This window comes from Chiloscyllium plagiosum, chromosome 9, assembly GCF_004010195.1.
Source record: "Chiloscyllium plagiosum isolate BGI_BamShark_2017 chromosome 9, ASM401019v2, whole genome shotgun sequence".
In the NCBI taxonomy this organism is placed as follows: domain Eukaryota; kingdom Metazoa; phylum Chordata; class Chondrichthyes; order Orectolobiformes; family Hemiscylliidae; genus Chiloscyllium; species Chiloscyllium plagiosum.
In genome coordinates this window covers 15562669-15577544 of record NC_057718.1, presented here as the reverse complement: position 1 = coordinate 15577544, position 14876 = coordinate 15562669, and the positions used below count along the sequence as shown (strand labels likewise).

The window sequence follows — 14876 nt, the reverse complement described above, 5'->3', positions numbered from 1 at the left end:
ATGATCACCTTATTGGGATTGTATTATAGACCCCCTAATAGAGGGAAATTGAGAAACAGATTTGTAAGGAGATCTCTGCTATCTTTAAGAATAATAGGGTGGTTATGGTAGGGGATTTTAACTTTCCAAACACAGACTGGGACTGCCATAGTGTTAAGGGTTTAGATGGAGAGGAATTTGTTAAGTGTACAAGAAAATTTTCTGATTCAGTATGTACCCACTAGAGAAGATGCAAAACTTGACCTACTCTTGGGAGATAAGGCAGGGCAGGTGACTGAGGTGTCAGTGGGGGAGCACTTTGGGGCCAGCGACCATAATTCTATTAGTTTTAAAATAGTAAAAGTTGAAGATCTGAAAGTTGAAGTTCTAAATTGGAGAAAGGCTAATTTTGACAGTACTAGGCAAGAACCTTCAAAAGCTGGTTGGGGGCAGATGTTCGCAGGTAAAGGGACGTCTGGAAAATGGGAAGCCTTCAGGAATGAGATAACGTGAACCCAGAGAAAGTATATTCCTGTCAGGGTGAAAGGAAAGGCAGGTAGGTGTAGGGAATGCTGCATAACTAAAGAAATTGAGGGTTTGGTTAAGAGAACGAAGGAAGCATATGTAAGGTAGAGACAGGATAGATCGAGTGAATCCTTAGAAGTGTATAAGCGGAAGGAGTATACTTAAGAGGGAAATCAGCACAGCAAAAAGGGAATGTTAGGTAGTTTTGGCAAATAGAACTAAGGAGAATCCAAAGAGTTTTTATAAACACATTAAGGACAAAAGGATAACTAGGGAGAGAATAGGACTCCTCAAAGATCAGAAAAGGCAGTCTTTGTGTGGAGAAAATGGGGGAGACAGAGACGAGTACTTTGCATCAGTATTTATTGTGGAAAAGGATATGGAAGATATAGAATGTAGGGGAATAGATGGTGACACCTTGCAAAATATCCATATTACAGAGGACGAAGTGCTGGATGTCTTGAAACGCATACAGTTAGATAAATCCTCAGGACCTGATCAGGTGTCCACCAGAACTCTATGGGAAGCTAGAGAAGTGATTGCTGGGCCTCTTGCTGAGATATTTGTATCATTGACAGTCACAAGTGAGGTGCCGGAAGACTGGAGGTTGGCTAATGTGTTGCTACTGTTTAAGAAGGGTGGTAAGCACAAGCCAGGAACTATAGACCAGTGAGCCTGACGTCGGTGGTGGGCAAGTTGTTGGAGGGAATCCTGATGGACAGGATGTGCATGTATCTGGAAAGGCAAGGACTGATTAGGGATAGTCAACATGGCTTTGTGCATGGGAAATCATGTCTCACAAACTTGATTGAGTGTTTTGAAGAACTAACAAAGAGGATTGATGAGGGCAGAGCAGTAGATGTGATCTATTTAGACCACAGTAAGGCGTTCGACAAAGCTTCCCATGGGAGACTGGTTAGCAAGGTTAGATCTCATGAAATACAGGGAGAACTAGCCATTTGGATACAGAACTGGCTCAAAGGTAGAAGACAGAAGGTGGTGGTGGTGGGTTGTTTTTCAGACTGGAGGCCTGTGACCAGTGGAGTGCTACAAGGATCGGTGCTGAGTCCACTACTTTTTGTCATTTACATAAATGATTTGGATGTGAGCATAAGAGGTACAATTAGTAAGTTTGCAGATGACACCAAAATTGGAGGTGTAGTGGACAGTGAAGAAGGTTACCTCAGATTACAACAGGATCTATCCACATTCCTGCTACAATTTTAATGTTTATTTCCAATCCCGATACACCCTTTTCTTAGGATTTATTGACTGTTCCTACTATAGTTCCTAAATAGGTCTCCTATTTAATTTCCATTACCATTATGCATGGTCTTATTACAATGATTATGTTTTATTTTCTTTATATCTTTTATGACCCAACCTTTTCTCTTTTATTATCTTGGCACCTTTCTGTTTGGTTCCCCAAAACTATTACCTTTCCTGTCCCCAACACTGTCTGTTCCTCCAATTTCCTTGTGGGTTCTCATTTGACCATTTCACATCACGTTGCCTATGTGGGATATCACAACTATATGCCAGAACTGCCCAAATTTGCCAGTTTTTAAAAATCCATTGCTCATCTAATTGTTATTAGGGATTTCCAGACACTGTTTCAGAATGCTTCCAAAATCACAATTCCCTCACATTGTCTTTTTCCTTTTGGCACTTCAGTGGTTGAAACAACAGCATTTCCAATTTTCATGCAAATTATATAAATCTCTGAGTAGATTTCTTCCTTATTGTCCTGAATATTTGTTAAGAAGTTTCAGGTACAAGTTTATAGGCACGGACTGTCTTCTGACAGTTTGGTACAGCTATGAACACACCAATCAGAGCACTCTCAAACATTTGCTTAGGGCGGGGGAGTTAAAACCAAGGGGCGTATTTTTAAGGTGAGATGAGAATGTTTTAAAAAGAACATGAAGGGCAACATTCTTACACAGACAGTGATTCATGCATGGAGTGAACTGCCAGAGGAAGTAGTGGATGCAGGTACAGTTACAACATTTAAAAGAAATTCAGATAAGTACATGAACAGGAAAGGTTTAGAGAGAAATGGGCCAAGCACAGGTAAGTGGGACAAGTTTAGTTTGGGAACATGGTTGGCATAGACTAGTTGGACCAAAGTGTCTGCTTCCATGCTGTATGACATAACTAAGTTACAAAAATGTTTTTCTACTTCAACTTCACAGAATTGAAAAACTAAAACCCATTTCCCCACCTCCCCCCACCACCACTTAGAACTTAATAATAAAACATTACAAGTCTTCAAAACAGAGCGCATGTTTTAAGCTGTTGAATGACATGCCAATTACGCAGCCTGCATTATCACAGATGCTGTTAGACTATTGGACTGTTGTTAGATCTGCATTCATCTAGACATGTGGTGAGTTTTCCATCATATTCCTAACTTTGTGCCTTGTGAGAGGGTTGTAAATGATTGTAAGCCTGTGTTTAAGAAGGATCAGAAGATTATGGCCAACCCGTCAGCCACTTTCACTCTTTCTTTTATCTATTCAATGATACACCTTATCCCAATCCTGGTGATTTATCAGCCTCAATTACAGCACCCACTTAATCATTGGGTCAGAGAGTGATAAGTGGCTCACAAATGGAAACCATTCAGTCCATTGAGTCCACGTTGGCTCTCTGCAGAGCAATCCAGTCAGTCCCGCCCCCATGATTTGCAAGTTTAAACTCTTCAAATTCCCTCAGTTTCTTTCTCAAAAATCCTTGACTATTTCTGCCTCCATCACTCTCTACCATTAATTCTTATTTATCAATTTTTAGTCCATCAATTTTCTCTTCCACTTTGACAGAAACCTTGGTAAGGACAAATGCAATGTGCTAATTTAGTAACTGAGGCATATTCCCTGCCTACATCTGTTCAATTCGTGCCAATCCTTTTTATGAACCTTTTGTTACTTTACTCAGAAGAAGTCTTTGAGTTCCTGTTTATGTTAGGTGCTAGTCTATTCTCATACTCTATCAGAGTTCCACTGCATTTATAGTGTTTCAAATATAAATAAAAGTCCTACTAAAACGTATGGTCTATTGTTATTCATGTTTTAAAATGTTGCTCTGTGTTTGTCCAGTTTAAGAGTAACACTGCCTCTTAAGGCAGTGAGACTAATTGGGAATTATGATTACTTCTCACTTGCACTTTATTTCTCTACAAATTAAAATGTATGAGTTGGCTTTACACTAGCTTGGAAATCTCATACGACTATACAGTCACCAGAGAAGCCGTCTATCCTTTCCCACACTGGAAGATTGGTTTCAAGTTTCCTTTTTCATTATTTACTTTATCCATTTCAAGGTGCTTTGTTAATTTCAGTCAGGTGGCTCAAACGATCAAAATGTTCAACTTATATTTTTTCTTCTCCCCACCACATCCTACTCAGATGCACGTCATCTGAAAGTGGTGCCCAATGAAGATGGGGTGGGTTATCAGAATATTTAATACCTCCAGGGATACTTCTGTGGGTTAGTTAAGCAATAAGTGTTCAGGTAACTCTTAACTCCCTAACCACACCTCTACCCCTCAATACAGTTGCTGCACTTGCTTCAACTCGCCTGACAGACACAATTCTTTCTTGTCTCCAGAGCTCACAGTAGCAACATAGCTCACAGAGGAGAAAGTAATGTAAGCAGAGAAGCAGATGAAAGCATTCAAGTTAAAAATTGACAGTCTATATTTGGTGATGAAATAAACATCAGACTAAACAAGACAGCTAGGCTGCAGCTCATACAATTATTAATTTATCAAATTTTGCTTTCCCCAGCTGGGGAAATGAAGGAAGGACAAAAAATGCTGAGTGCCGACAGTGTGCAAGTGGCAGTCCGTGTTCGACCCTTTAACCAGGTGAGTGGGAACTATTAAATATTTCATGTGATGAACAGAAAAGTCATTGATGTACACATTGACGGCAATTATGTCTGACTTCTTTGTTATTGTGCATTTTATTGGTGTAGGTACTTTCCAGTATAGATTAAAGTCGGTGTGTTTTCAATGCCTTCAATCTCTTTAACCCTCCAGCCCCAATATTCATGAGGATCCCTGCAGTCCTCCAGTTTTCTCATTCATCTTGTATTTAATCTCTCTGCCTTTTAGTGGCCACGCTTTCAGCAGCCTCGGCCCCATGTTCTGGAATTCCCTCCTGAATTCCCTCTGTCTCTCTTACCTACCTGCCCTTCTTTAAGGCATTCCTTGAAATCTACCAACTCTGCTAAGCTTTTGGTCACTGTACCAGTGTAAGAGGTAATGTCACCTGAAGCGATGACATTCATGTGAAGAGCTTTTGGATGTTTTACTGGGAGCTCAATAAGTGCTAAATTGGTAAACAAAAACACTGTAACACATGGTCTGATGAAATCAGTTTATTGGGTTGAACTATATTGAAATAAACAACATGAAATACAATTTTCAGTTTTACCCTGATGAAGCCTATGCATAGTAGTTCAAACATTGGTCTAATTAAAGGCACTGCATTATTTAAATTATTTGTCCTTTAAAATAATTGAACTAATTGTCTTGTCCTGTAACCCTTAACTAAATCAGTAATGTACTCATTGATCTAATGTGTTAACTACTTGAAATATATATATATAATATGTTAAATCAGGGAAAGGTGATACTGAGCTCAATTTTAACCATGTGAAAGTGTATATAGGTTTTGATTGAGTTAATGTCTCACCCTGACTGTTACCTCTGATGAAAAGGTCAGGTATGTAGATCTCAGGTGTGACAAGATGGGACTTGGTTATGGTGATGTCTATGCTTGTATAGTTCAATGACTCACACTGTTCTAAGCTATCCTATCAAGCATCCTACACACATTCCACAAGAATAAAGCTAATAAGTCTTTATCGATTATTCCAATTTGCAATAGCCTCCAAAAAAGTGACATTAGAATATTTGATATGTGCAAGTCTCCAGGGTGTTTTTTTTTTTGCTTCATCTAAGAATCTTTTTCTAGTGCACTGTGCATGCTGAAACATCAGGAGTATCAGCATCTCCGACAACGGGCTGTTCATAGTCTTAGACTTGAGGCTCTGCCAATGATGTCATCATACTCCATCCCTCTCCACACATGTCATCCTGCTGTTAGTTAGATTATGCTGTGTGCAGCTGATTGGATTATTTAAGATTTTCACTTAAGCCGCACAAAGCACTCTGTTATTACTGAATTGTATGCAGTTTACAACAGTCCACGAGATCAGGCACCAACTTAGTGAAATGCTTTCCAGATATCAAGTATGTTTTGAACAAACTTATTGAGAACATCAATTGCTAGCTCAGAGACTCTTTTGACCATAAATGACCAGAAGTTTTAGCCATCAAAAAATCTATTGAGCCCAAGTGTTTTGTGTAAATGTGAACCCTGTGCAGATCCTGTATGACCTGTCCACTAATTCGAGTAGACCGAGGTTATGTTGCATCATGTAACTGCCCATGTTAATTTGGTTGTACATTAATGTAATACCTAATAAGACCATAGGATCTTACGATGTAGGAGCATATGTAGCCCATTGAGTCTATCAAGTTTGCTCTACATTCAGTGAGATCACGACTTATCTGATTACCTTCAACTCCAATTGGTTTTGCTCTTATTCTTAAAAGATCTTGCTGCATGGATGAGCATCTAAAATGCAATTGTTTATGACTTTGGCTGCCAAGGCAATGAGAATTTTAGTTGCATGAATTGTCTTCAGGTGTAATCCAGTAACTCCATAGTCAGCAATAGTCCTCTTGTGGCCAATTACTTGTAATACAGGGGCCAACAACAAATCTTGCTCAGCAGTGACTCTTCACAAAGCTCGATTCTTGGCCAAGACAGTCACCTGGAGGAGAAAGTGAGGTCTGCAGATGCTGGAGATCAGAGATGGAAATGTGTTGCTGGAAAAGCGCAGCAGGTCAGGCAGCATCTAGGGAACAGGAGAATCGACGTTTCGGGCATTAGCCCTTCTTCAGGAATGCTGCTTCATGAAGTTGATGATGATCCAATGTTGTGCTGTGCCATCAAACAACCGAATTGGAGAGCAAAAGGCATGAAAGGTATCCACAACCATGAGCCGTGTCTGTGTCACAAAACTGGTGAAGCCTGCAAGGATATTAGAGGGCACTTATCGTTGGTGGAATTCACATGACCAAGCAGATCCGACAACGATGTGTAAACAACACCAGGCAGTCAACAAAAACCTGTGCCCACACCTCCCTCCCTCACCTCCTTCCAAGGCCTTTCACATCCAGCAGAGATTTTCCTGCACATCCACCCACCTCATTGAGTGTCCGTTGCTCTCAATGTACTCTCCTCTACATAGGGGAGACAGAATGCCAACAGAGAGTTTCAGGGAATATCTCTGGGACATACACACCAAACAATCCCACCACCCCATTACCCAATCCCTTCAACTCCCCCTTCCACTCCACAAGGACGTGTTAGTCCTGGGCCTCCTTCACTGCCAAATCCAAGCCACTCAACGACTGGAGGAAGAACACCTCATCTTCTGCTTTGGGACCTTCATCTGTATGGCATCAACATTGACTTCATTAGTTTCCAAATCTCCCCTCATCCTCCCCCAGCTTATCCCATATCCAACCCTCCAACTTGGCACCACCCTCCTGACCTGTCCTACCCATCCATCTTCCTTCCCACCTATCTGCTCCACCCTCCACTCCGACCTACCACAATTACCCTGCACCTACATCCACCTATCGCCTTCCCAGCTATCTTCCCCTCAGCCTCACCCCACCCTCCTATTTATCTCTTAGCCACCTTGCCCCCTCCAACACCACCCACCCCACATTCCTGTTGAAGGGCTTATGCCTGAAATGTCAACTCTCCTCCTCCTCAGATGCTGGCTGACATTCTGTGCTTTTCCAGCACCACACCTTTTGACTCTGACTCTCCAGCATCCGCAGTCCTCACTTTCTCCCAGGCTTCTCTATGTACAGTCATAAGAATTTCCTGGCACTCAGCAACATGCAGAAAAGTACACTGACTCCATATGATATAGTCTAAACCTCTTAAAAAATTATCTTTGATCTGAACAGGTTAATAGAATACACTCGAAGCTCTAGTGGCAATAATGATTAGTGATCAAACATGTCGTCCTTTTTGAGGGGATACGCCCTTCACCCTTCAATGTTTTGGTGATCATCGACCGAGTGCTCTGTTTGATTAATAAATATATTTCTTACATGGCAAGGACACCAATATAATCATGAGAAATGAAACAATAGCCTTCTTACCAACAAGAAGTTGTTATTGCAGATGGCAAAAGGAAGATCAAGTTTTTGAAGCATCTTCAGTCTTTCCTAACAAAGTGGTGCATTAGAAATGGCCAATACATCATCTATATAGAAAGTACTTCCAGTGCATTGAGTACACAAGTTTTCATTCCCTGTTCCACCCATATATATATATGAATTTTTCCAGGTATTAATGCCAGATTGCTTCATCACAGTGAATCTGACATCAAGAGCTCCAACAGGATACCTCTCAGGGACTTTCAAAATCACCTTTGACCCAGTTGCATTCAAAAGGAGCAGAGCATCATGGTCCAACCCAAGAGCAGAACCCAAGAAAATAGTTTCAAAGCATAGTCCACATCCATCCAGCAAAAACAGGGTTTTCATGATGACATGAGGCTGAAGTCTTTGTTGCTTATAAGCAGTGTTATTATTCCAGTTGGTGCTATTAATGGACAAGTCATATGCCAGACTAAAACCTGACTTGATAGATTATATTTTGTTTATTTGGTTTTAACAATGTGGTCTTTCACTGAAACACAAGCACAAAATACTGCAGGTTTCAATTTAACAATATAACAGAGGTTTATTATGAAGAAGAAATGAAGATGAAATAGAATAAACCAAATTATTTACATATAACAATAATTTAAAGATTTTGAAACACATGGTAAAAATACAATTCCATTGATCCCAACTGAATTCCATTATACTACTCAAACACCGGAGAGAATATCCATCTCCATTCCACATAAAAAATAATTTTAGCTGTGGCTTCAGTTCCCTGTCATGAGAATCTAATTACTTCTTCTTAAACGCCTCCAAAAATCCAGAATCTTCTATTTGAATATCTAATGCTGTGCATTGTTTACTTTGTCACTCATAAACTCTCCCAAAGTAATTAAAACCGTGCTATTTTTGAAGATGTTTCTCTTTCATGCCTTTTTAAAAGCAATCAACATGGCTACAGAAATATTAAAAGTTATTTGTTAAATCCCTTCAGACATGCACAAAATTCATGTACCACTATTCATAATTCAAAATAAATTATATTAAAATAGACATAAATCATACACCTTACATGGAGACTAGTGTTTTTACTGATAGGTTATATGTTGTTCCATGATCCCCAAGAGGATGCATATATTTGAAAAGCAAGTCTGCTTATTTTTGTCAACAACAAGTCCAGTTAAAAGCAGCAACATTGCCTTTTTGAAAGTTACTTCATTTCTAAGCACTGATCCCCAGTCAACACTCAGTACGAGAATTCATTATTAAATTATAATTGTAAAAGTATCTGTTGGAAACTAATGTTTCATTAATGACCCATCAGCTCAACCTGATATGAGCTTTAAACCTACAATGGCTCCATCAGCCACTTCTGCTAACCTTTCCCTATCGTCAATGAACAGAGGATAATAAGGTAAAGTCATCTTCATGGGGTGACAATTGACAACTGAGAAACACAGAGAAAGAACTACAAATGATTGCTATTTAGTTCCAATTGACTAGCTGATTTAATGCCATTAACTCTTTTGTCAGTATTTCAGATAGGGCATTAAACCAAATGCCCTCCCAAGTAAAAATATTCTATGCCATTACTTCAAAAAACAACAGCAAAGGTGTTCTTCCCTAGTGTCCTGCTAATATTTCTCAATTAATCAACATCATATCAATCAAAATCCCATCCCCCCTCTGTGCCTCGATAGTATCAATGTCAGAAGTTATACGCTTTCGGAACACTGCTCCTCTTTCAAGTGAAGTGGCAGGAAGTGCACAGGCACCCTCCACTTCACCTGATGAAGGAACACTGCTCCAAAAGCATGTGATTTCAAATAAACCTGCTGTACTATAACTTGATGTCATGTAACTTCTAACTTTGCCCACCCTCGTCCAACACTGACACCTCCACACTTTGATAGTGTGGAATTGCTCTCAGCAAACTTGACCTATTTTCTACTAATCAATAACACCTATTCTGCACCTATACCTCTCCTTTACTATAATTAGCTAGTAGTGCAGTGGCTTAGTTGGTTAAAGCGACTACCTGGTAAACTGGGGTGTCCTGCATTCAAATCACAGTGGGTTTTGGGGCCCTCTTGTGGCATAGTGGTAGTATCTCTATCACTGGACTGAAAGACTCGGGTTCAAGTCCCACCCCTTCTCTAAAGGTGTGTAATCACATCTCTGAACAGCCTGATTAGAAAAATAGGTTAGATGAAAGAAAATTTACTATCATTAGCTCTCCCTTTGTCTTTGATTCTCGACACCCTTACAATTTGTTTCACTCAACCTCCATTTTCATTTTGCCAACAGCACCAACATCGTTTCCCAGCCCCCTTCAGTTCTGAAGAAGAATCATTGGACTCAGAAAGTTAACTCTGTTGCCATAACATTTTATGTATTTTTTTAAGAAACAGATTGTCTGGCAATCATTCATCATGTTTCTGTCTTTGGAACCTTGCGCTGTGCAAATTGGCCACTATGTTTCCCATGTTAAGATTGTTTCCTTGGCTATGAAAAACCTTGGGTTGACCTGAGTTTGTGAAAGGCGTACATAAAGACAAATTCTTTCCATTTGTTGCAATAAAATTTACTGTAAATTTAAATTATTCCTGTTGGATTTGACGAACAATGTCCAAAAGGGATGAGTGTTAAACTCTCAATTGTTAACTATCTATAAAAATTTATTGGAAGAAGGGACTAAAGGTATGGTGTCTAAATTTGCTCATAAATGCAAAGATAGGTAGAAACATAAGTAGTGAATAAAATATAAGGAGTCTACAAAAGAATATAGATAGGTTAAATGAGTGGGCAATAATTTGCCAGCTGAACTATAATGTGGTTCAATGTGAACCTATCTATGTTAGCAAGAAGAATATTCTGGTGGGCAGGTGTTACTGAACTCTGACGTACACGGGGCACCCTTGTGCATGATTCACAAAAGTTAGTCTGCAGATGCAAAAAGTGACTAAGAAGGCAAATGGAATGTTCTTTTTTATTGCAAGGGAAATAGAAAATAAAAGTATGGATGTTTTGCTGCTGTTGTATCAAGCATTGTTGCGGCTTTATCTGAAGCACTGTACAGTTTTGGGCTCTTTATTTAAGAAGGGGTGTAAATACATTAAAAGCAGTTGTTCAGAAGGTTCATTTGTTTGATACTTGGGATGGGAAAAAGGATATCTTTTGATGAAAGGTTCGATAGGCTGGGCCTGTACACATTGGAAGGAGCAGTGATCTTATTGAAACATACAAGACCCTGAGGGGACTTGATGGGTGGATGCTGAAAGGATGTTTCCTTTTTTTGGAGAGGCTAAAATGAGGGGACAGTTGCAAATTAGGGGCAGGGATGCTACTGGATTGGAAGATTTGAGCTATAATGAGAGGTTGGATCGGCTGAGACTTATTTTCCTGGAGCATAGGAGACTGAGGGATGACCTTATAGAGGTCTATAAAATCATGAGAGGCATAGATAAGGTAAATAGCCAACAACGTTTCACCATGATGAGAGAGCCTAAAACTAGACGGCAGAAGTTTAAGGTGAGACGGGAAAGATACAAAGTGGTGCAGAGGGGTAATCTTTTTACATAGAAGGTGATGAGTGTCTGGAATGGACTGAAAGAGGTAGTAGTGGAGGCAAGTACAATTTTGTCATTCATAAAACATTGGACATATACACGGATGGGAAAAGTATGGGGAGATATGGACCAAACACAAACAAATGGGAATGGACTAATTGTGAAAACTGGGTGGCATGGACAAGTTGCACTGAAGGGGCTATTTCCATGCTGTAAATGTCTATTAATGCAGTGAGCATACACGTATTCTTATGTTAATGTGCTTTATTTTCCCACCATGTGTTTTAGGCTCCTGTGTTTAGCATCTTCCATGATGTTCTCCATTACCACAACTCCTGTCAATAGTCATAGCCTACACTTAGTGTAATGGCATATGAGGGTCTACACTGGTGACATTAAGAGGTATCATCCGTCAGCTGTACCTAGAGAATAATCTGTAGTTTCCTTAACCTAAAGTAATCCAGAATATTCCTCATTAATTGTTGCAAATATTTTTATATTAGTTTCTACCTGACTGCCCTTTCTTTTAACAATGTGTCACCCTCACATGTCTCAACAGATGGAGAAAGATGCGGGAAGCTGTTGCATTATTTCCATGGTTTTAAACAGTATCACAGTTTGTCATCCCAGAAATCGGAACAACACAAAAACCTTTTTATTTGACCTGTCCTACTGGTCACACAATGGATTTATCAAAAACAAGGAAGGAATTCTTATTCCAGATGGACCTGCGAGCAAATATGCAGACCAGGTAAAATGCCATCTGGAAGGAACTTTAGAGAAGACAATGTTGACTTTATTAAGAGCACAGGATGTGGTCAGACTCTTCGGTTCCATATTGCAGGAGTTTTGCATGGCTTCAGGAGCCATTCTGCAGCGCATGTATAAGAAACACCAGGAACATTCATTTCAAGTGACGATATTTCCTTTCACATTCTTTGTGACATTTTATCACAATAGTTTCAAGAATGGATTAACGTGTGGAAGATTTTTTTCATTTTTTTTCATGGTATGTGGATATTCCTGGTTAGCCCAGCATTTATTGCCCATCCCTAGTTCCACTGGAGAAAATGGTGATAAGATTACTTCTTGAACTACTGCAGTCCATGACTTGCAGCTGTACCCATTATCTGTTAAAATACATCTATTCAAATTAATGTGCTGAACTGAACTGGCTATTTTTCTTTTCTTTTATTTTCACTATTAGAAAAGGACAATAAATATAATTGAATTATGAAGTATAATCTAATAAAGTGAGGCTTTCTCCTGAGAATCTGTAAATCCCAAAATTACAGTCACTGTATGTACACTTTAATTACTGTATGTACACTTTAATTATGTACAGACATTAGCTTTGTTACCTGAAGTTTAATTTTTGTAGGGGTACATATCTCTCTTTCAAATTATACTCCTCTCCTCTTTCCTGTACTGTTCCCAGTCAATGTACCACCACCAAGAGAATTTTTAAAAATCAGACTGAATAAGGCATGTGCTGGGGTCTCTGTAGGAGAATGGTTCAGATTATGTGGAATGCCAAAAAGCTAGACTTTGAACTTTGCATTTGTTTAAAATGTTATTCAAATTTATATTTGATCTTTCATACATCAAGAGCATTTTCTAAACAGCCATGGGCTGGGAATTAAAGATGAGCAGAGAAGCTTACAGATTCAAGCACAGAATGACTAAAATGTTTTGGACAGTTACAAAAATAATTTAAAAAACAAATTGATTTTCAACTCAAGACATTTGGAATATAATGGGGTGGAAATTAGTTTACAGCTGTATACAGCTCTGATCTGACTCTGCCTGGAGACATGCATTCAATTCTGAGCAGCAGACCCCCTGGAAGAAGATATTGGTCTTGGAATGGGTACAACACAGATTCACCAGCATGATATCAGCGCTTTAAAGGGCTAGATTGTAAGAACAGATTTCGTCGACTTGACTACTAGACTAAACATTTCAAAACTTAAATATCATTGAAGAAAAGGGACATGCTATTGAAGCTTTATTTTAATCTTGTACTCATCAGGACAGATGCAAGAATGCCAGATCTCAAAGGGAATAAGAATTTATACTGCAACAACAACAGAATGCTGATTGGTTAGTAACTGGACTCTGAGGCACTTCCATGGAGAATGCACCAGAAGAAAGTTAATGTTGCACAAAACACATTCACATTAAGGTCAGGCCTCAAAAACTATTCGTTAAAAAAAATCACCATGACTACAGAAAAGTTTACAAGTTATTATTAACTTCTGAGATACAAAAAAACCCAAAAAATTACTGACCGAAAAAACAAAAACCCAAACTCTTACAACAAATAACATTAAAAATGACATGTATAAATCCCAGAGATTATATCACAGCACACTTAAGGATTTAAAAAATTGCTGAATTTTGTTTAAAATGTGTTTTCTTCAAGATGACCATTTGATGATGTTGGCCAACAAGTGTTAAAAAAAGTACCTTTACAATTAAACAAAAAAATTTGGGTAAAGTTTAGATGCATTCTTCATGGCAATGACTCAATGAGTCATAATGTGGAGGTGCCAGTGTTGCACTGGGGTGGACAAAGTCAGAAGTCACATGAAACCAGGTTATACACCAACAGGTTTATTTGAAATCACAAGCTTTCTGAGCGCTGCTCCTTCATCAAGTGGTGACTTCACTCGAATGAGGTAGCAGCTCTCCAAAAACTTGTGATTTCAAATAAACCTGTTGGACTATAACCTGGTGTCATGTGACTTTGGATGCAATCAATCATAGAATCCCTACAGTGCAGAAGGAGGCACTTGGCCCATTGTGTCTTCACTGACTTTCCAAAGAACATCCCAATCCCAACCCCATCCCTGTAGTCCTACATTTCTCAAGGCCAATCTACCTAACCTGCACATATTTGGACTGTGGGAGGAAACCAGAGCACCCATACAGACATGGGGAGAACATGCAAATTTGCCCAAGGCTGGAATCAAACCCAAGGCCCTGGCACTGTGAGGCAGCAGTGCTAACCACTTTGCCATCATCAAAGAATCAGAGTCTAGTTGCCAACCAATCAACCCTGATTCTCATGCAGTAAAGTGTTGTTCAGTTTCAGATTTGGCATTTTTGCAACTGTCCTGATGAATGAAATGGAAAGAAAAGAAAAACATTGAATTTTGTTTAAAATTTGTTTTCTTAGAAAAGAGTATTTGATGATCTTGGCCAAGAAATGCTGAATAATGCATGGAAGGGATACAACGCCACTCTACTAGCCTATGGTCAGACGGGCTCAGGAAAGAGCTACTCTATGATTGGTTATGGTCCAGATAGAGGGATAATCCCATTGACATGCGATGGGTTGTTCAAAATAATTCATCAAAATCAAGAACCTGATAAACAGTACCAGGTAAGGATTAGCTATTAAGTAGCTGTTTGAAGGTCGGCACTGGACATTGGTATTTACTATGAAATGGGATTAATGGGTACTTGGTGAAAAGTAATACCTTTGAAGTGATGAGTGGGTGATGTGTAGACTGGGAGGAGGTACTAGTAAT

The 14876-nt window shown here is 39.3% G+C and overlaps 1 protein-coding gene across 1 annotated transcript in view; it reads left to right on the top strand.

Annotated features, from left to right (window-relative positions):
- The first annotated feature begins 4300 nt into the window (after positions 1 to 4300).
- Positions 4301 to 14876, top strand: part of kif28 (kinesin family member 28) — a 67680-nt gene continuing 57104 nt past the window's right edge. The window contains exons 1-3 of the mRNA XM_043696754.1: positions 4301 to 4372; positions 11900 to 12091; positions 14522 to 14728. Of these exons, the coding sequence (XP_043552689.1) occupies positions 4301 to 4372; positions 11900 to 12091; positions 14522 to 14728 (471 nt within the window). The remainder of the gene's footprint in view (positions 4373 to 11899; positions 12092 to 14521; positions 14729 to 14876) is intronic.